Genomic DNA, 23473 nt, shown 5'->3' with positions numbered 1-23473 from the left:
GCAGAGTATTATTTAAATGGTGATAGATTGGGAAATGTTGATGTTCAAAAGGGACCTGGGTGACCTTGTACACCAGTCACTGAAAGCAAACATGCAGGTGCAGCAAGCAGTTCGGAAGGCAAATGGTATGTTGGCCTTCATTGCAAGAGGATTTGAGTACAGGAGCAAGGATGTCTTACTGCAGTTATACAGGGCCTTGGTGAGACCACACCTGGAGTATTGTGTGCATTTTCGCTCTCCTTACCTAAGAAAGGATATACTTGCCATAGAGGGAGTGCAGCGAGGGCTCACCAGACTGATTCCTGGGATGGCAGAACTGTCGTATGAGGGGAGATTGGGCCGACTAGGCCTGTGTTCACTAGAATTTGGAAGAATGAGAGGGGATCTCATTGAAACATATAAAATTCTGACAGGGCTAGACAGACTGGAATCAGGGAGGATGTTTCCCCTGGCTGGGGCTCCAGAACAAGGGGTCACAGTCTCAGGATACAGGGTAGGACATTTAGGACTAAGATGAGGTGAAATTTCTTCCCTCAGAGGGTGGTTAACCTGTGGAATTCTCGACCGCAGAAGGCTGTGGAGGCCAAGTCACTGAATATATTTAAGAAGGAGCTCGATAGATTTCTAGACACAGAAGGCATCAAGGAGTATGGGGAGAGAGCAGGAACATGGGAGTGAGATAGAGGATCAGCCATGATCATATTGAATGTCGGAGCAGGCTCGAAGGGCCGAATGGCCTACTCCTGCTCCTATTTTCTATGTTTTTTCTGTTGGGCACTCTCGGGCCCTTCTCTCCTGTCTCCCATCTTCCTATCACCCAGTTATACCACTTTTTGTTTCTTTCTTCTCAGATGTTTTTGTGATTGGAAGGCTGTTTCCAGTGGGGTTCCACAGGGCTCAGTATTGGGTCCCTTGCTTTTTGTGATCTATAATTGGGGGTCCTAGTGCAAGAAAATCAAAAGGTTAGTATGCAGGTGATCAAGAAGGCCAACGGAATGTTGGCTTTTATTGCTAGGGGGATAGAATATAAAAACAGGGAGGTATTGCTGCAGTTATATAAGGTATTAGTGAGACCGCACCTGGAATACTGCATACAGTTTTGGTGTCCATACTTAAGAAAAGACATACTTGCTCTCGAGGCAGTACAAAGAAGGTTCACTCGGTTAATCCTGGGGATGAGGGGGCGGACATATGAGGAGAGGTTGAGTAGATTGGGACTTTACTCATTGGAGTTCAGAAGAATGAGAGGCGATCTTATTGAAACATATAAGATTGTGAAGGGGCTTGATCGGGTGGATGCGGTAAGGATGTTCCCAAGGATGGGTGAAACTAGAACGAGGGGGCATAATCTTAGAATAAGGGGCTGCTCTTTCAAAACTGAGATGAGGAGAAACTTCTTCACTCAGAGGGTAGTAGGTCTGTGGAATTTGCTGCCCCAGGAAGCTGTGGAAGCTACATCATTAAATAAATTTAAAACAGAAATAGACAGTTTCCTAGAAGTAAAGGGAATTAGGGGTTATGGGGAGTGGGCAGGAAATTGGACATGATTTTAGATTTGAGGTTAGGACCAGATCAGCCATGATCTTATTGAATGGCGGAGCAGGCTCGAGGGGCCGATTGGCCTACTCCTGCTCCTATTTCTTATGTTCTTATAATTAATGATTTGGACTTGTATGTAGGGGGAATGATTAAGAAGTTTGCAGATGAAATAAAAATGAGTAATATGGTTGATGGTGAGGATGAAAGCTATGGACTGCAGGAAGATATCCAATGGACTGGTCAGGTGGGCAGAAAAGTGACAAATGGAATTCAATCCGGAGAAGTGTGAGGCAAGGCATTTGTGGAGGGCAAACAAGGCAAGGGAATACACAATAAATGGGAGGATACTGAAAAGTGTAGAGGAAGTGAGGGACCTTGGAGTGCATGTCCACAGATCCCTGACGGTAGCAGGACAGGTAGATAAGGTGGTTAAGGCGGCATACGTGACACTTTCCTTTATTAGCCGAGGCAAAGAATATAAGAGCAGGGAGGTTTTGCTGGAATGTATAAAACATTGGTTAGGCCACAGTTTAAGTACTGCGTACAGTTCTGATCACCACATTACAGGAAACATGTGATTGCAGTAGAGAATGCAGAGAAGATTTACAAGGGTGTTGCCAGGGCTGGAGAGTTTTAGCTATGAGAAAAGATTGGATACGCTGGGGTTGTTTTCTTTGGAACAAAGGAGGCTGAAAGGCGATTTAATTGAGGTGTATAAAATTATGAGGGGCCTAGATAGAATGGATAGGAAGGACCTATTTCCCTTAGCAGAGGGGTCAATAACCAGGGGGCATAGATTTAAAGTAATTGGTAGAAGGACCAGAGGGGAGCTGAGGAAAACATTTTTCCCCCAGAGGGTGATGGGGGTCTGGAACTCACTGCCTGAAAGGGTGGTAGAGGCAGAAACCCTCAACTCATTTAAAAAGTACTTGGATGTGCACCTGAAGAGCTGTAATCTACAGGGCTACGGACCAAGTGCTGGAAAGTGGGATTAAGCTGGATAGCTCTTTTTCGACAGGCATGGACACGATGGGCTGAATGGCCTCCTTCTGTGCTGGAACCTTCTATGATATTCCCCCTCAACCCCCCACAAATCCCAAACCCCGACGCTTCATTACTCTCCTGAAGCCATTCCACACTTGAATTTCCCTTAGATAAACCCACAGCTGCCCTCTGTTCCTCTCTTGGCATTCTCCAAAGGCTCCATCGAGGCACCAGTCGTTGCCTCCTTACAAGCAGCAATTGCAACATCCTCTTCTTTTGCCAACCATCCCGTCCAGTGTGCCTACTGGAGACGAGCCTCACCAATCTCCGTCTCATCCGGATCACCTCACTCACCACTACCCCCATGGACTCTGCTAGTGGATCAATCACTGCCCCCACCCCTGCATTTCCCTCCACAATGTCTGGTTACTCACGAATAAGGCCCCTGCCATCTACAAATCCACAACCTTGTTGTGGGTGATTGTATTGACATCCTGGCTTGCACGGAAACTTGGCTCATGGGCCCTTACTGAAATCTCCCCACCTGGCTATACATTGTACCACTTGTCCCACTCAAACCATGCTGGCACGGCCCTTAGCGCCAAGTCACACCTTGGTCTCTACCCCCATTCCTCTGGTACCTTCTCCTCCTTTGAGCAACTCACCTTGATAGTCCCCTTTCAGCTCCGTTAAAAACCTCCTCCCTCCTCCCCCACTGAGATATCCTTTCCCCTGCAGCCTCAGCACTGAGCGACTCCTCATCCTCTTGATTTCAATCTCCATCTCAGCTCCCATACTCTCTCTCTTCTGAACTGACTTCCCTCCTGTACTCTCTAAACCTCTAAGAGGCGCAGACTTTAGTGTATCTGGTGCAGAACTGGTTTCGCCATCCGGCACCAGATCTGGCTGGACCACATCGAGCACTATCAGGTCTCACTCCCTTCTGCCAAAATTACCCTGTCCTTCAGGATCAGCCTGGAGAGAAAAAAATAACCCCCAGCTTCTTTTCTCCACTGCCAATTGTCTCCTTAAACCCCTCTCCCCTGCCCTATCCTCCAACAATAAGTACAAGAAGGTAATGGACTTCTTTGTCACCAAGACTGACACCATCCATTTAGCTGCCTTTTCTGCTTCCCCCTCTCCATTGCCCAACAAGCCAAATCTCACACCAGGCTCTGAAGCATCAGCCTAGATTATGTGCTCAAGTCTCTGGAGTGGGATGTGAATCCATCACTTTCTCACTCAGAGGCGAGAGGCATGATCCAAGGCTGACACCTTTTTTTAAAATTCGTTCACGGGATGTGGGCGTCGCTGGCGAGGCCAGCATTTATTGCCCATCCCTAATTGCCCTCGAGAAGGTGGTGGTGAGCCGCCTTCTTGAACCGCTGCAGTGCGTGTGGTGACGGTTCTCCCACAGTGCTGTTAGGAAGGGAGTTCCAGGATTTTGACCCAGCGACAATGAAGGAACGGCGATATATTTCCAAGTCGGGATGGTGTGTGACTTGGAGGGGAACGTGCAGGTGGTGTTGTTCCCATGCGCCTGCTGCTCTTGTCCTTCTAGGTGGTAGAGGTCGCGGGTTTGGGAGGTGCTGTCGAAGAAGCCTTGGCGAGTTGTTGCAGTGCATCCTGTGGATGGTACACACTGCAGCCACTGTGCGCCGGTGGTGAAGGGAGTGAATGTTTAGGGTGGTGGATGGGGTGCCAATCAAGCGGGCTGCTTTGTCCTGGATGGTGTCGAGCTTCTTGAGTGTTGTTGGAGCTGCACTCATCCAGGCAAGTGGAGAGTATTCCATCACACTCCTGACTTGTGCCTTGTAGATGGTGGAAAGGCTTTGGGGAGTCAGGAGGTGAGTCACTCGCCGCAGAATACCCAGCCTCTGACCTGCTCTCGTAGCCACAGTATTTATATGGCTGGTCCAGTTCAGTTTCTGGTCAATGGTGATCCCCAGGATGTTGATGGTGGGGGATTTGGCGATGGTAATGCCGTTGAATGTCAAGGGGAGGTGGTTAGACTCTCTCTTGTTGGAGATGGTCATTGCCTGGCACTTATCTGGCGCGAATGTTACTTGCCACTTATGAGCCCAAGCCTGGATGTTGTCCAGGTCTTGCTGCATGCGGGCTCGGACTGCTTCATTATCTGAGGGGTTGCGAATGGAACTGAACACTGTGCAGTCATCAGCGAACATCCCCATTTCTGACCTTATGATGGAGGGAAGGTCATTGATGAAGCAGCTGAAGATGGTTGGGCCTAGGACACTGCCCAACCTGTTAATGTTAGGTTGTGCAGCCGTAGTCAGAACTAGTCAGGCCACAGCTTGAGTACGGCATACAGTTCTGGTCACCACGTTGCAGGAAAGATGTGATTGCACTCGAGAGGGTACAGAGGAGATTTACGAGGATGTTGCCAGGGCTGGAGAATTTTAGCTATGAGGAAAGTTTGGATAGGCTGGGGTTGTTTTCTTTAGAACAAAGGAGGCAGAGGGGGGATTTTATTGAGGTGTATAAAATTATGAGGGGCTTAGATAGAGTGGATAGGGAAGACCTATTTCCCTTAGCAGAGGGGTCAGTGACCAGGTCGCATAGATTTAAAGTAATTGGTAGAAGGATTAGAGGGGAGCTGAGGAGAATTTTTTTCACCCAGAGGGTGGTGGGGGTCTGGAACACACTTCCTGAAAGGGTGGTGGAGGCAGAAACCCTCAAAATCTTTTAAAAAGTACTTGGACGTGAAGTGCTGTAACCTACAGGGCTACGGACCAAAGTGCTGGAAAGTGGGATTAAGCTGGATAGCTCTTTTTCGGCTGGCATGGACACGATGGGCCGAATGGCCTCCTTCTGCGCTGTAACTTTCTATGATTCTAAGTGACTCTTGATTTTTGTACCATCAGAATGCATTGAATGCAGGTTGAGTCTCAAGTCTACTAAAATCCCATGGTCTCAGCTTTACTTTTAGCTATTTCACCACTATTCATTGCATCCTTACGTCATCTGTTTTCTTTCTTATGTGCAATGCTGTACACTTGTCCACATTACATTTCATTTGCCATTGTTCAGGCCATTTACACATTTTGTCCAGTTCACGTTGCAATTCCTGGTCTGCCTCAATTTCAATAGTTTTTCCTGGTTAGGCATCATCCGCAAATTTGACCAGTCTGCATTAAGCTTCTGAATCCAAGTAGTTAGCATAAATTAAAAGCAGTACTGGTTCCAACATCAATCTCCGCGGCACTCCATTCAAGACTTTCCCTCCCAACTCAACATAACTCCTCTAACAAGTTCCCACTGCTTCCTATCCTTCACTAATTTTTCCTACCCAGAGGTTTAGGACAATTTGTCCCTGCTCTGCCTCAACAATGCAGCTTAACCACTACCTCAGAACAGCATCTGCTTCAACAATGCAGCTTAACCACTACCTCAGAACAGCATCTGTTTCAACAATGCAACTTAACCACTACCTCAGAACAGCATCTGTTTCAACAATGCAGCTTAACCACTACCTCAGAACAGCATCTGTTTCAACAATGCAACTTAACCACTACCTCAGAACAGCATCTGTTTCAACAATGCAGCTTAACCACTACCTCAGAACAGCATCTGTTTCAACAATGCAACTTAACCACTACCTCAGAACAGCATCTGTTTCAACAATGCAGCTTAACCACTACCTCAGAACAGCATCTGCATTTGGCATCCTTCTGTCCTGAGACTACCAATAATGCCAAAAATTCATTATTTTTAACTGCAAACCATTGGTGATTAAAGTATTCATTCTGTTGTAAAGAAACCCTACTTAATTATAAACAAAAGTGTGGCTTGTGGGTGTAACTAAAATATTTAATACCTTCTCACCTTACGCAAAGAAAAATATTTCATAACTTTAAGTAGAATAGATAGATAAGAATTTAAATATAAATCAGTATTGATCAATAAACCCCATTTGGCTCACTCAATATCTGCCTAAATTCCATCAGAAACCTACAAAATGCAACTTCTGATAATCATTCAGCTATTCTAGTGCCTGTGAGTTTACCTGTGATGGAGTCCACGCAGCTTGCAGCTCTCTGTCAACATCATTGTCACTTGTACCTCTGAGGCATGGTCTACAAAAGGAAACAAAAACAAGTGAAATAAATTACAGCTCTCGCACACAACCTCTGGCTGGGCACCAAAGTTATTACCACCTTTCCATTAAACAAAGGTAAAGTTTCCAGCCTTTACAGTTATAAATTTGTGTGTGGCATTAAAGGCACTGCACGTTGTTGTATTGGGGAAGAGTCAACAAACAAGCAAGCAGTTATTTTGAAGTACATGGTAAAGTCCAAGGGAATGGCGAAGAGTTCATCAGTGATGCACAAGCATCTGCACCATTCCTAGTGGACTGCATAAAAGGAGGCATCCATGTCGCCTGATTCCAGTTTCCAGGATAAAGCCTGTCCAATAATCAAAAAGATATTATTTTTGATCTGTTTCAGGTATGAGGTCAATGACAGACATGAATTCTCATATTAGGGTTCTAAAATAGCAGAACTACACATTCTGTTCCTCCCTTGGTCACTAGATCATTGGAATATTAAAAAATCTACTCCTCTAACACAGAGCTCAGTTCCCCAGTATAACCAATGATATCTCTGAAATGAAACAAGGTTACGCAGCCTTCCACTTCAATCTGTCCAGCTCAGGTATTGATAAGGGTGTAAAGCTCAAGTGGAATTGTACTGGTCAGGCCGACTGGTCAGCAGTCCGGCATCACTGCTCAGACAGTAAAGTAGAGGTGTTGCCAGTTGATCTTTTCATAGAATCATCGAAAGGTTACAGCATGGAAGGAGGCCATTTGGCCCATCGAGTCCACACCAGCTCTATGCAAGAGGAATCCAGCCAGTCCCACTCCCCTGCCCTTTCCCCATAGCCCTGCAAATCTTTTCCTTTCAAGTATTTATCCAGTTTCCTACAGGAACAATGGTAACTGGAATATTTGAAACACACCACAAAAGTTATTTTACTTTATAGAAAATCTTGCTTCGGAAAACTTGTTGGAACACAATGTGGCCTGCTGGATACCGTTATGATTTTTGAGGATCTCTCAACTTATCTAACAACACAAATATACCTTCAATGAGTAGGTCAAACAGATCGGTATTAAAGCCATCAAGACACAATATTAAAACCATCAAATGACACCTGCTGAATAGAGGACAATCAGTGGGATGATCTTCAAAAGTGCATTACTGTTTTGTGGATTAAATCAGATACATGTGAACATTTCAATACTTGGGCCTCTGAAACGTGGTTTTCCCATTACGTATGATGTGCCATCAATTTGTATGTACCACTGCTCCCAAAACCATGAATTCTGCAATAGGAATGTCCAAGAACTACTTCCCTGGGAATGCTGCACAGCTTGCTGACCGAGATGAAAACCCATTTTGGAAGCGGGAGTTTCACAATGCCTGGCATTTCGCAGGCGCGTCATCTCCTCTCCCACCTTCCCTCCTTGTAGTTTTTGGACATGTCAGCATTCAGAGTGGATACCACTTGGACATTATACCTTTTCAGTGTCTAAGTCATGACAAGTAGCCTCATATCAGATCTGACGTTGCCTCTTCCAAGGAATCACAAGGCCATATCAATAATTTCTTGAGTGTGTCCGGGATAGTTTTCTACAGCAGTATGTCCGAGAGGCAACAAGGCGGCAAGCCATACTAGATTTAGTAATGAGTAATGAACCAGATTTAGTTAACGGCTTAACTGTACGCGAACATCTATCCAATAGCGATCATAACATGATCGAGTTCAATGTGGTGTTTGAAAGGGAAAAAAGGCAATCAGCTGCTAAGATTCTAGACTTGGGCAAGGCCGACTTCAATGGGAGGAGACAGAGACTGTCCACAGTAAACTGGGCAAATCTGTTAATGGGTAAAATGACTGATGATCAGTGGGAAATGTTTAAAGAAACATTTAACAAGATACAGATTTGGTTCATACCCCTGAGGGGCAAGAACTCTACTTGCCAAAAAAAACAGCCATGGACAACTAAAGAGGTAAGGGACAGTATAAGACATAAGGAAAGGGCATACAAAAAGGCAAAAAATGGCACAGATCCTGGAGAATGGGAAAGATACAAAGATCAACAAAGGGTCACAAAACAGATAGTAAGAGCTACAAAAAGAGAGTATGAAAAGAAACTCGCAAGGGATATCAAAACCAATACGAAGAACTTTTATAGTTATATTAGGAAAAAGAGGGTGGTCAGGAGCAGTGTTGGCTCCTTAAAAACTGAAAGTGGGGATATTGTCATTGACAATGGGGAAATGGCGGACATGTTGAACAATTACTTTGCGTCAGTATTTACGGTCGATAAAGAGGATAGCATGCCGGAAATCCCAAGAAAACTAATATTGAATCGGGGACAGGGACACGATAAAATTAACATATGTAAAGCAACAGTAATGAAGAAAATAATAGCACTAAAAAGAGTGACAAATCCCCAGGACCAGATGGTTTCCATCCCAGGGTTTTAAAGGAAGTAGGTGAGCACATTGCAGATGCCCTAACTATAATCTTTCAAAGTTCTCTAGATTCAGGAACTGTCCCTCTAGATTGGAAAATTGCACACGTCACTCCGCTTCTTAAGAAAGGAGAGAGAGGGAAACCAGGGAATTATAGACCAGTTAGCCTAACATCTGTTGTGGGGAAAATGGTGGAGTCTATAATTAAGGATAGGGTTATTGAACACCTCGAGAATTTTCAGTTAATCAGAGAGAGCCAGCATGGATTTGTGAAAGGTAGGTCGTGCCTGACAAACCTGATTGAATTTTCTGAACAGGTGACTAAAGTAGTGGACAGGGGAATGTCAATGGATGTTGTTTATATGGACTTCCAGAAGGCATTTGATAAGGTCCCACATAAGAGATTGTTAGATAAGATAGAAGCCCATGGAATCGAGGGAAAAGTACGGACTTGGTTAGGAAGTTGGCTGAGCGAAAGGCGACAGAGAGTAGGGATAATGGGTAGGTACTCACATTGGCAGGATGTGACAAGTGGAGTCCCGCAGGGATCTGTCTTGGTGCCTCAATTATTCACAATATTTATTAACCACTTAGATGAAGGCATAGAAAGTCTCATATCTAAGTTTGCCAATGACACAAAGATTGGTCATGATGTGGAGATGCCGGTGATGGACTGGGGTTGACAACTGTAAACAATTTTACACACCAAGTTATAGTCCAACAATTTTATTTGAAAATCACAAGCTTTCGGAGGCTTCCTCCTTCCTCAGGTGAATGTCAAGAAATCCTCGAACCTTTCGCATTTATAAATTACAGAACAATACCTGGTGATTACAGATAGTCTTTCCAACTGCCCGTTGCCAAGGCAATCAAAGTGTTCAAACAGAGAGGTGTTACCTACAGGGCCACCGAATATACAAACAACCAAAAAAAAGAGGCAGAAACATAGAAACATCCAGAAGGAAGAGAAAGACAGCAAATGACCCGTTATATTAAAAACAGATAACTTTTGTTCGCTGGTGGGGTTATGTGTAGCGTGACATGAACCCAAGATCCCAGTTGAGGCCGTCCTCATGGGTGCGGAACTTGGCTATCAATTTCTGCTCGACGATTTTGCGTTGCCGTGTGTCTCGAAGGCCGCCTTGGAGTACGCTTAGCCGAAGGTCGGTGGCTGAATGTCCTTGACTGCTGAAGTGTTCCCCGACTGGAAGGGAACCCTCTGTCTGGCGATTGTTGCGTGGTGTCCGTTCATCCGTTGTCGCAGCGTCTGCATGGTCTCGCCAATGTACCATGCTCTGAGGCATCCTTTCCTGCAACGTATGAGGTAGACAACGTTGGCCGAGTCACAGGAGTATGAACCATGCACCTGGTGGGTGGTGTCCTCTCGTGTGATGGTGGTATCTGTGTCGATGATCTGGCATGTCTTGCAGAGGTTACCGTGGCAGGGTTGTGTGGTGTCGTGGACGCTGTTCTCCTGAAAGCTGGGTAATTTGCTGCGAACGACGGTCTGTTTGAGGTTGGGTGGCTGTTTAAAGGCGAGTAGTGGAGGTGTGGGGATGGCCATAGCGAGGTGTTCGTCGTCATTGATGACATGTTGAAGGCTGCGGAGAACATGGCGTAGTTTCTCCGCTCCAGGGAAGTACTGGACGACGAAGGATACTCTGCCCGTGTTAGTCCCGTGTTAGTCTTCTGAGGAGGTCTATGCGATTTATCGCTGTGGCCCGTCGGAACTGTCGATCGATGAGTCGAGCGTCATATCCCGTTCTTACGAGGGCGTCTTTCAGCGTCTGTAGGTGTCCATCGCGTTCCTCCTCGTCTGAGCAGACTCTGTGTATTCGCAGGGCCTGTCCATAGGGGATGGCCTCTTTGACGTGGTTAGGGTGGAAGCTGGAAAAGTGGAGCATTGTGAGGTTGTCCGTGGGCTTGCAGTAGAGTGAGGTGCTGAGGTGCCCATCTTTGATGGAGATTCGTGTGTCCAAGAAAGAAACTGATTCTGAGGAGTAGTCCATGGTGAGCTTGATGGTGGGATGGAACTTGATGATGTTATCGTGTAGTCTCTTTAGTGATTCTTCGCCGTGGGTCCATAGAAAGAAAATGTCGTCGATGTATCTGGTGTATAGCGTTGGTTGGAGGTCCTGTGCAATGAAGAAGTCCTGCTCGAACTTGTGCATGAAAATGTTGGCGTATTGGGGTGCGAATTTGGTCCCCATGGCTGTTCCGTGTGTTTGGGTAAAGAACTGGTTATCGAAGGTGAAGACATTGTGATCCAGGATGAAGCGGATGAGTTGTAGGATGGCGTCTGGAGATTGGCTGTTGTTGGTGTTGAGTATTGATGCTGTCGCAGCGATGCCGTCATCGTGGGGGATACTGGTGTAGAGTGCCGAGACGTCCATCATGGTTCAACTGGTCCGTGGGTGCTGAGTTTTTGTAGGAAGTCTGTAGTGTCGCGACAGAAGCTGGGGGTTCCCTGTACGATGGGTTTCAGGATGCCCTCGATGTATCCAGAGAGGTTCTCACACAGGGTTCCGTTGCCTGATACGATAGGACGTCCGGGTGTGTTGGCTTTGTGTATCTTTGGGAGGCAGTAGGAGTCTCCCATGCGGGGAGTACGTGGGATGAGAGCGCGTAGGATGCTTTGAAGGTCTGGATCGAAGGTCTTGATCAGTTTGTTGAGCTGGTGGGTGTGTTCTTCGGTCGGATCTGCGGGTAACCGTCTGTAATGTTCCTGGTTGTCCAGTTGTCGGTATGCTTCTTTGCAATAGTCCGTTCTGTTCTGTATGACGATGGCTCCTCCTTTGTCCGCTGGTTTAATGACGATGTTGCGGTTGGTCTTGAGAGCGTTGATGGCGTTGCGTTGTGCTCAGGTGACATTCTGGACTGTCTTCTGAGTGCGGCTGATGAATCTGGCATTGACGCATTTCCTGACAGCTTGAGCATACATGTCAAGCTGAGGGCAGCGACCTTCCGGAGGAGTCCAGTTTGACTCTTTCCTCTTCGGTTGCTGTACCGCGGATCCCTCTGTCTGCTGTTCCGGATCGTTGATTGTCTCATTGGGTTAATCAGCCGCACTCAGAAGACAGTCCAGAATGTCACCCGAGCACAACGCAACGCCATCAACGCTCTTAAGACCAACCGCAACATCGTCATCAATCCAGCGGACAAAGGAGGAGCCATCGTCATACAGAACAGAACGGACTATTGCAAAGAAGCATAACGACAACTGGACAACCAGGAACACTACAGACGGTTACCCGCAGATCCGACCGAAGAACACACCCACCAGCTCAACAAACTGATCAAGACCTTCGATCCAGACCTTCAAAACATCCTACGCGCTCTCATCCCACGTACTCCCCGCGTGGGAGAATTCTACTGCCTCCCAAAGATACACAAAGCCAACACACCCGGACGTCCTATCGTATCAGGCAACGGAACCCTGTGTGAGAACCTCTCTGGATACATCGAGGGCATCCTGAAACCCATCGTACAGGGAACCCCCAGCTTCTGTCGCGACACTACAGACTTCCTACATAAACTCAGTATCCACGGACCAGTTGAACCAGGAACACTTCTCACCACGATGGACGTCTCGGCACTCTACACCAGTATCCCCCACGATGACGGCATCGCTGTGACAGCATCAATACTCAACACCAACAATAGCCAATCTCCAGACGCCATCCGACAACTCATCCGCTTCATCCTGGATCACAATGTCTTCACCTTCGATAACCAGTTTTTTACCCAAACACACGGAATAGCCATGGGGACCAAATTCGCACCCCAATACGCCAACATTTTCATGCACAAGTTCGAGCAGGACTTCTTCACTGCACAGGACCTCCAACTAACGCTATACACCAGATACATCGACGACATTTTCTTTCTATGGACCCACGGCGAAGAATCACTAAAGAGACGACACGATAACATCAACAAGTTCCATCCCACCATCAAGCTCACCATGGACTACTTCTCAGAATCAGTTTCTTTCTTGGACACACGAATCTCCATCAAAGACGGGCACCTCAGCACCTCACTCTACCGCAAGCCCACGGACAACCTCACGATGCTCCACTTTTCCAGCTTCCACCCTAACCACGTCAAAGAGGCCATCCCCTATGGACAGGCCCTGCGAATACACAGGGTCTGCTCAGACGAGGAGGAACGCGATGGACACCTACAGACGCTGAAAGACGCCCTAGTAAGAACGGGATATGACGCTCGACTCATCGATCGACAGTTCCGACGGGCCACAGCAAAAAATCGCATAGACCTCCTCAGGAGACTAACACGGGACGCAACCAACAGAGTACCCTTCGTCGTCCAGTACTTCCCTGGAGCGGAGAAACTACACCATGTTCTCCGCAGCCTTCAACATGTCATCAATGACGACGAACACCTCGCTATGGCCACCCCCACACCTCCACTACTCGCCTTTAAACAGCCACCCAACCTCAAACAAACCATCGTTCGCAGCAAATTACCCAGCTTTCAGGAGAACAGCGTCCATGACACCACACAACCCTGCCACGGTAACCTCTGCAAGACATGCCAGATCATCGACACAGATACCACCATCACACGAGAGGACACCACCCACCAGGTGCATGGTTCATACTCCTGTGACTCGGCCAACGTTGTCTACCTCATACATTGCAATTGTAAACAATTTTACAACACCAAGTTATAGTCCAGCAATTTTATTTTAAATTCACAAGCTTTCGGAGACTTCCTCCTTCCTCAGGTAAATGTGGAAGGAGGAAGTCTCCTCCTTCCTCATTTACCCGAGGAAGGAGGAAGTCTCCGAAAGCTTGTGAATTTAAAATAAAATTGCTGGACTATAACTTGGTGTTGTAAAATTGTTTACAATTGTCAACCCCAGTCCATCACCGGCATCTCCACATCATACATTGCAGGAAAGGATGCCTCAGAGCATGGTACATTGGCGAGACCATGCAGACGCTGCGACAACGGATGAACGGACACCGCACAACAATCGCCAGACAGGAGGGTTCCCTCCCAGTCGGGGAACACTTCAGCAGTCAAGGACATTCAGCCACCGACCTTCGGGTAAGCGTACTCCAAGGCGGCCTTCGAGACACATGACAACGCAAAATCGTCGAGCAGAAATTGATAGCTAAGTTCCGCACCTCAACCGGGATCTTGGGTTCATGTCACGCTACACGTAACCCCACCAGCGAACAAAAGTTATCTGTTTTTAATATAACGGGTCATTTGCTGTCTTTCTCTTCCTTCTGGATGTTTCTATGTTTCTGCCTCTCTCTCTCTTTTTTTTTGGTTGTTTGTATATTCGGTGGCCCTGTAGGTAACACCTCTCTGTCTGAACACTTTGATTGCCTTGGCAACGGGCAGTTGGAAAGACTATCTGTAATCACCAGGTATTGTTCTGTGATTTATAAATGCGAAAGGTTCGAGGATTTCTTGACATTCACCTGAGGAAGGAGGAAGCCTCCGAAAGCTTGTGATTTTCAAATAAAATTGTTGGACTATAACTTGGTGTTGTAAAATTGTTTACAAAGATTGGTGGCATTTTAAGCAGTGTAGATAAAAACATAAAATTACAAAGGGATATTGATAGATTAGATGAATGGGCAAAACTGTGGCAAATGGAATTCAATATAGACAAATGTGAGGTCATCCACTTTGGATCAAAAAAGGATAGAATAGAGTACTTTCTAAATGGTAAAAAGTTAAAAACAGTGGATGTCCAAAGGGACCTCGGGGTACAGGTACATAGATCATTGAAGTGTCATGAACAGGTGCAGAAAATAATGGAATGTTGGCCTTTATATCTAGAGGACTAGAGTGCAAGGGGGCAGAAGTTATGCTGCAGCTATACAAAACCCTGGTTAGACCACACCTGGAGTACTGAGAGCAGTTCTGGGCACTGCACCTTCGGAAGGACATATTGGCCTTGGAGGGAGTGCAGCGTAGGTTTACTGGAATGATACCCGGACTTCAAGGGTTAAGTTACGAGGAGAGATTACACAAATTGGGGTTGTATTCTCTGGAGTTTCGAAGGTTAAGGGGTGATCTGAATGAAGTTTATAAGATATTAAGGGGAACAGATAGGGTGGATAGAGAGAAACTACTTCTGCTGGTTGGGGATTCTAGGAGTAGGGGGCACAGTCTAAAAATTAGAGCCAGACCTTTCAGGAGTGAGATTAGAAAACATTTCTACACACAAAGGGTTGTAGAAGTTTGGAACTCTCTTCCGCAAAAGGCAATTGATACTAGCTCAATTGCTAAATTTAAATCTGAGATAGATAGCTTTTTGGCAACCAAAGGTATTAAGGGATATGGGCCAAAGGCAGGTATATGGAGTTAGATCACAGATCAGCCATGATCTTATCAAATGGCGGAGCAGGCTCGAGGGGCTGAATGGCCTATTCCTGTTCCTATGTTCCTATAATATATTTTAAGGATAGCTCCAAAGTTTGAGAGGAAATCTCTGGAAGTATCACAGGATCAGTGAGAGGGACCAACGAACAGTTAGAGCTACTTGATGTAAAATTGAGCTTTTTCCCTGTGTGAGGGATGACTAAGCTGCACATATGGGCCACCCCTGAAGAGGCCATGTACAGCAGTCATGTCAGTGAACAGTAAAACTGCCTCTTCATGACAGGATACACTGTGCATTTCAAACAACTTTTCCCATTCTTAGAGTTGACAAAGAGTAGCAGTGATCACTATGATTCTTATACATGGGTCCACAAGTGTGGTTTCGATAAAAGAGCACATTTACCCGATGAGGAAGATCTCTCTCTGCTAGGACTCGTTCCTAAGCAGAGATAGTAGACAGGCAAAATGTTTCCAAGCTCCTGCCAATGGTGTTTTGGTCTCAATTATTTAAGAGGTAATTGAACAAGTATAGAACCTAATGAAAATGAGAAAGAGAAGAGAATTGGGCTTGAAAAGACAGATAGCTGCTGTGGGCAAGAAAAAGGGAAAGAAAACTCAATGGGCATGATTGTCACTCCGAGCCGGATGCCCCATGCATCCGCACATACTCGCTTGGGGAACCCGGAAGTGAATTGAGCGCATTGCAATCTGCGATTGCAACTCAATGGAAGGTGAGTCTTTGAGCCTCCGGGTTTCCCACGCGCCAGGCAGCCAGACTGGTTGACTATCAGAAGTGAAAGGAGCTGCAAATCAGAGGGGGGCGGGAGGAAGAGAGATCATTGGCACTGCAAAGAAAATCGGGGCGGGGGGCACCAACACGGACGGCGTCATGGGGTCCAGACAGGGTCAGCCAATCGCAGGGGTCCTGTTGGCCAGGTGAGCTTATTGGGCCTGGATGAAGCACTCCTGCTCCTCTGGGCCCACCAGCAGTGTATTAAAGGCACTCACCTCATGGATCCAGCCCCTCCCACCTGCTTTCACCTAATGTGAATCGGAAGCGATGGGAAACCTGAACAGGTAAGTTTTCCAACACACAAAATATTAAGTACCTCAAGTATTTCAATGAGGTACATTGCTCCTTTAAGTATTGGCCCGCCGGTTTAAGTGGGGGCAGGACTACCTATCTGGTGCCTGCTGTCCACAAGCAGACAAATCTGCCTGTGTTAAACCCAGACGTGGTCCCGGCTCCAAAAAGTTATTATTTGAACCTCCTACACGCCCCTAACCCCCCGTTCTTGGGGGGGGGGGGGGGGGGGGGGGGGAGCTGAAATTACCCCCAATGTGTTGAATGGCTTGTTATTGTTGCTATTCACAATGACCTTTCACTCTTCAGGGAGAACTTCGCATATTTCGCTGTGCTGCCCTGGAGGACAAGGATGAGGTTGGGAACTCACAATGGGAGGAATTAAGTAACACATAAACCCTTCAACTCTGTAGCACAGTAGTGAAGTATTAACATATTGCACTACAATAGCATTTTTTTTTCTAAAACTCACTTAAAATAACGACAGAAATTCATTTTTCCGTCATGGGGTTTCTCCTCTAATGGCTAACCGAGCTTAACCAGTGAGGAACTGAGCCACACAGTCCAGGTAGGAATCCAGTCTGTACTGATTTATTTGATCTGCCACAGCTGATATGCCTGTAGCAGTGCTACAACCATCCTCAGTGACCTTGAGTTACAGATGGGGAGAAAAACAACAGGGTCTCCACTCCTAATCGCTATCCAATGGTCGCAGCAAACCAATTTTCTGCATCAAGCCAAAGACTACTTTGACAAGCCTGAATTGCATTATCTTATAGAAAATAAATGTTTACTTTGTTCCTTGCTGTTTTTCCACAATCGCTGGTGTGAATCACCAAATAATTCTGATATTACTTAAGAAGTATCCCTATGTTCTAACATAGAACGCGTTGCATAATTGATATTTCTCCATCTGTAAAATTTTGGCAAGTAGAGACACAGTATGCCAATCATCGCCCCAAAATTATAGTCCTATTTCGTTATTATACTCTTAACCTATATTTATTTTTGAAATAAGAAACAATTTCAACCTTTTTAAAAGTTGAATACAAGCTTTGTTTTGGAACATTATTGACTGCAATACTTTTTCTTGCCTATAAATGGCAACAGAGAAGTCTAACTCCTGAACAGTTCAGTTGGTAATAATTGATAACTATTGTTACTGGATCCCGTCAAGTTCCTCATGGGCAGTCTGGGACCGAGAATGCAATTTTTTGATGTTTATCATGGTCACTGCAACCTGAATACTCATTGCTGTAGCACTGCAAATACAGGGGGAATCACAGAAATTTAAGGCACAGTACGGCCATTCTGCCCATCTTGTCCGTGCCGGCCGAAAAAGAGCTATCCAGCTTAATCCCACTTTCCAGCACTCAGTCCGTAGCCCTGTAGGTTACGGCACTTCAGGTACACATCCAAGTACTTTTTAAATGAGTTGAGGGTTTCTGCCTCTACCAGCCTCTCAGGCAGTGAGTTCCAAACCCCCACCACCCTCTGGGTGAAAAAATTTCTCCTCAGCTCCCTTCCAATCCTTCTACCAATCACTTTAAATCTATGCCCCCTTGTCACTGACCCCCTCTGCTAAGGGAAATAGGTTCTTCCTATCCACTCTATCTAAGCCCCTCATAATTTTATATACCTCAATTAAATCACCCCTTAGCCTCCTCTGTTCCAAAGAAAACAATCCCAGCCTATCCAATCTATCCTCATAGCTAAAATTCTCCAGTCCTGGCAACATCCTCGTTAATCTCCTCTGTACCCTCTCCAGTGCAATTACATCTTTCCTGTAATGTGGTGACCAGAGCTGAAAGCAGTACTTTAGCTGTGGCCTGACTTTATACAGTTCTAGCATAACCTCCCTGCTGTTGTATTCTATGCTTTGGCTAATAAAGGAAAGTATCTCCCGTGTGCCTTCTTAACCACTTTATCTACCTGTCCTACTACCTTCAGGGATCTGTGGACATGCACTCCAAGGTCCCTCTGTTCCTCTACACCTCTCCGTATCCTCCCATTTATTGTGTACTCCCTTGCATTGTTTGCCCTCCCCAAATGCATTACCTCACACTTCTCCAGATTGAATTCCATTTGCCACTTTTCGACCCACATGACCAGTCCATTGATATCTTCCTGCAGTCTACAGCTTTCCTCCTCACTATCAACCACACGGCCAATTTTTGTATCATCTGCAAACTTCTTGATCAAGCCCCCCACATTCAAGTCCAAATCATTAATATATAACACAAAAAGCAAGGGGCTTTATGCATTTGTAAAACATCTTTTAGGTTTTCCTTGATTTTAACTGCCAATATTTTTTCTTGCCCCCTCTTTGCTTTCCTAATTTCCTTTTTAATTTCACCACTACACTTTCTATACTCCTCTAGGATTTCTGCAGTATTGAGCTCTCGGTATCTGACATAAGCTTCCCTTTTTTGCCCTATCCTATCCTGTATGCTCCTTGTCATCCAGGGGGCTCTAGAGTTGGGAGTCCCACCTTTGTCTTTGTGGGAACATATTTATTCTGAACCCTTACTATCTCCTCCTTGAATGCCTCCCACTGCTCTGACACTGATTTACTTTCAAGTAGCTGTTTCCAGTCCACTTTTGCTAAATCACTTCTCAGCTTAGTAAAATTGGCCTTTCCTCAATTGAGAACTTTTACTCCTGGTCTATCTTTGTCCTTTTCCATGACGATGCTAAATCTAACTGAATTATGATCACTACCACGAAAATGCTGTCCCACTGATACTCCTTCCACCTGCTCAGTTTCATTCCCTAAAACTAAGTCCAAAACTGCCCCTGCTCATGTTGGGCTTGCTACGTACTGACTAAAAAAGTACTCCTGAATTTATTTTTTATGCGTTCATGGGATGTGGGCGTCGCTGGCGAGGCCGACATTTATTGCCCATCCCTAATTGCTCGAGAAGGTGGTGGTGAGCCGCCTTCTTGAACCGCTGCAGTCCGTGTGGTGACGGTTCTCCCACAGTGCTGTTAGGAAGAGAGTTCCAGGATTTTGACCCAGCGACGATGAAGGAACGGCGATATATTTCCAAGTCGGGATGGTGTGTGACTTGGAGGGGAACGTGCAGGTGGTGTTGTTCCCATGCGCCTGCTGTCCTTGACCTTCTAGGTGGTAGAGGTCGTGGGTTTGGAAGGTGCTGTCGAAGAAGCCTTGGCGAGTTGCTGCAGTGCATCCTGTGGATAGGACACACTGCAGCCACAATGCGCCGGTGGTAAAGAGAGTGAATGTTTAGGGTGGTGGATGGGGGTCAATCAAGCGGGCTGCTTTGTCCTTGATGGTGTCGAGCTTCTTGAGTGTTGTTGGAGCTGCACTCATCCAAGCAAGGGGAGAGTATTCCATCACACTCCTGACTTGTGCCTTGTAGATGGTGGAAAGGCTTTGGGGAGTCAGGAGGTGAGTCACTCGCCGCAGAATACCCAGCCTCTGACCTGCTCTCGTAGCCACAGTATTTATATGGCTGGTCCAGTTAAGTTTCTGGTCAATGGTGACCCCCCAGGATGTTGATGGTGGGGAATTCGGCGATGGTGATGCCGTTGAATGTCAAGGGGAGGTGGTTAGACTCTCTCTTGTTGGAGATGGTCATTGCCTGGCACTTGTCTGGCGCGAATGTTACTTGCCACTTACGAGCCCAAGCCTGGGTGTTGTCCAGGTCTTGCTGCATACGGGCTCGGACTGCTTCATTATTTGAGGGGTTGCGAATGGAACTGAACACTGTGCAATCATCAGCGAACATCACCATTTCTGACCTTATGATGGAGGGAAGGTCATTGATGAAGCAGCTGAAGATGGTTGGGCCGAGGACACTACCCTGAGGAACTCCTGCAGCAATGCCTTGGGGCTGAGATGATTGGCCTCCAACAACCACTACCATCTTCCTTTGTGCTAGGTATGACTCCAGCCATAGGAGAGTTTTCCCCCTGATTCCCATTGACTTCAATTTTACTAGGGCTCCTTGGTGCCACACTCTGTCAAATGCTGCCTTGATGTCAAGGGCAGTCACTCTCACCTCACCTCTGGAATTCAGCATTTTAAGAATTCTGCGCCCTCTATACCTTTTACACTGATTGTATCCCAGTTAATATTAGGGTAGTTGAAATCCCCTACTCTTACTGCCTTATTGTTTTTGCACTTCTCAGAAATTTGCCGACATACTAGCTCTTCAAACTCCCTCTGACTGTTGAGGGGGTCTATAGTACATTCCCAGCAGTGAGATTGCCCCTTTTTTGTTTTTCAGTTCCACCTATATGGCCTCATTTGATGATGCTCCTAACATATCATCCCTCCTCACAACTGTAAGGGAAGGAGAGGGAGAAAGAAAAAGATCACGCACCTTGCCCCTCAGTGAGATGCGAGGGTTTCGCCCATCAAGTTGTCAGTCATCAAGCTGAGTGGAATATTTACCCTTTGATGTGTTTGTCTGAGGTAAGACTCCAGCTCACAAATGGAACGGAATATTGTCTCGCTTCTCAGGAGCCATCTTCACACAACGGTGTAAAATACTTCAAATCGTACTTAATAACACTCCAAATCACCATGATAACCATGTCTGCTTTCAAACTGCTGGCTCATTGTTAAGCAAAAAATGCTGAATTTAACCTTACAGAAATTATAAATTAAGAAAGTCATCTCAGGCAACACACGGAAACATCCAACCTGCTATAGCTGTTTTCACATGTCCTTAGCAGTTTCTCATTGGTAGCTACTTCCACGGTTTTTGATGCGTACGTACTTCCTCAGCTGATTTATTCATGATTCATGAATACAAAACAAAAGATACATAAGACGGTAGGCATGATGTACTAGACAGATGCCTGGTATTTAGGAGTATCGGCAAGAGTCATAGAGTTATACAGCACGGATAGAGGCCCTTCGGCCCATCGTGTCCACGCCGGCCATCAAGCCCTGTCTAATCTAATCCCATATTCCAGCATTTGGTTCGTAGCCTTGTATGCTATGGCATTTCAAGTGCTCATCCAAATGCTTCTTGAATGTTGTGAGGGTTCCTGCCTCCACAACCCTTTCAGGCAGTGAGTTCCAGACTCCAACCACCCTCTGGGTGAAAAAGTTCTTTCTCAAATCCCCTCTAAACCTCCCGCCTTTTACCTTGAATCTATGCCCCCTTGTTATAGAACCCTCAACGAAGGGAAAAAGCTCCTGAGTATCCATCCTATCTGTGCCCCTCATAATTTTGTACACCTCAATCATGTCCCCCCTCAGCCTCCTCTGCTCCAAGGAAAACAAACCCAATCTTCCCAGTCTCTCTTCATAGCTGAAGCGCTCCAGCCCTGGTAACATCCTGGTGAATCTCCTCTGCACCCTCTCCAAAGCGATCACATCCTTCCTGTAGTGTGGCGACCAGAACTGCACACAGTACTCCAGCTGTGGCCTAACCAGTGTTTTATACAGCTCCATCATAACCTCCTTGCTCTTATATTCTATGCCTCGGCTAATAAAGGCAAGTATCCCATATGCCTTCTTTACCACCTTATCTACCTGTTCCGCCGCCTTCAGGGATCTGTGAACTTGCACACCAAGATCCCTCTGACCCTCTGTCTTGCCTAGGGTCCTCCCATTCATTGTGTATTCCCTTGCCTTGTTAGTCCCTCCAAAGTGCATCACCTCGCACTTTTCCGGGTTAAATTCCATTTGCCACTGTTCCGCCCATCTGACCAACCCATCTATATCGTCCTGCAGACTGAGGCTATCCTCCTCGCTATTTACCACCCTACCAATTTTTGTATCATCAGCGAACTTACTGATCATACCTTTTACATTCATATCCAAGTCGTTAATGTAGACCACAAACAGCAAGGGACCCAGCACCGATCCCTGTGGTACCCCACTGGCCACAGGCTTCCAGTCACAAAAACAACCTTCGACCATCACCCTCTGCCTTCTGCCACTAAGCCAGTTTTGTATCCAAAGTGCCAAGAGCTATGGGATGCTGAGCTTTGGTAGCATTGGCAGAACAGCTGTGGCTTTGCAACACTGTGGAGGGGAATCTAGGTTATATTAAAACTGGAGGATGAAATGTATGTCTGGTAGCATGGGGGGTGTTAAATGTACAACTAAATTTGCAACAGATCTTTCAAGACACCAGTCCTGATAATTTGGTTGTTTTTGTCCAAAAAATTTGAATTATTCGATCATTTAAATAACCTGACTTTGAATTAAGAGGAGTGGCGTGTATAAGCAACACCTAATACCTACATGTCAAAAATTACTTCCAGAAACATTTGGAAGTTCATCCAGTACATTGTCTCCATGTGGGTATTGAAGTGTAAATCTCCAGTGAAAGAATTTGGAAAGTAGTATCTAAGACTTCACTGCCCAACGACAGTGACAAATGTTTTCTGATTGGGTTTTGGCAAGTAAATAATTGATTCCCTTACCCACTGTAGATGTATTAATAAATATTTATGTCAACAATAATTATTAATACTAAATTCAAATACAAAAGCAAGCAAGTTTTCTCTAAAAAAAAATCAGTTAATAATTACTTTCATCTTCCAGTTGGTGTTGGCTTTCAAATCATTTGGGAAAGCAAACCGAAATATCATTATAGCCTAATCACAATTAAAATTTTGCATTGAGAAAAAAATATATCTTCCGTAAACAATTATTTTAGAAAACTAAATGATGCATGTACTCTAATTACATGGCTTGTGTCTGTCAACTAGCCTAATTTCTGAAGTAAGAAGCTGTTTGAAATAATTACCTAATTGTTCTACCTGAAAAACATATGTTCAAGCCACCTGGAAAAAGAAACATAGAATGTCTGTTACAGCATAAAGAGGGGTGCACTTCAAGCTTTCCTACATTACAACAGTGACTAAACTTCAAAAGTACTTCATTGGTTGTAAAGCGATTTGGGACATCATGAGGTTGTGAAAGATGCTATGTAAATGGAAGTCTTTCTTTCTTTCGCCATGTTATTGTAAAATATGTTTTCATTATGTTAGAAACTTTAATTAGATA

General features: G+C 45.7%; 1 protein-coding gene across 5 annotated transcripts in view; it reads right to left on the bottom strand.

Moving 5' to 3' along the window:
* The window catches only part of ryk (receptor like tyrosine kinase), a 357734-nt gene that overhangs the window by 109141 nt on the left and 225120 nt on the right, over window positions 1-23473 (bottom strand). For all 5 annotated transcript variants that reach the window (XM_067995687.1, XM_067995688.1, XM_067995686.1 and 2 more), the window contains one exon: window positions 6551-6620. In XM_067995687.1, the coding sequence (XP_067851788.1) occupies window positions 6551-6620 (70 nt within the window). The remainder of the gene's footprint in view (window positions 1-6550; window positions 6621-23473) is intronic.

This window comes from Heptranchias perlo, chromosome 13 (assembly GCF_035084215.1).
Source record: "Heptranchias perlo isolate sHepPer1 chromosome 13, sHepPer1.hap1, whole genome shotgun sequence".
NCBI lineage: Eukaryota > Metazoa > Chordata > Chondrichthyes > Hexanchiformes > Hexanchidae > Heptranchias > Heptranchias perlo.
This window is presented reverse-complemented; position numbering and strand designations above follow the sequence as displayed.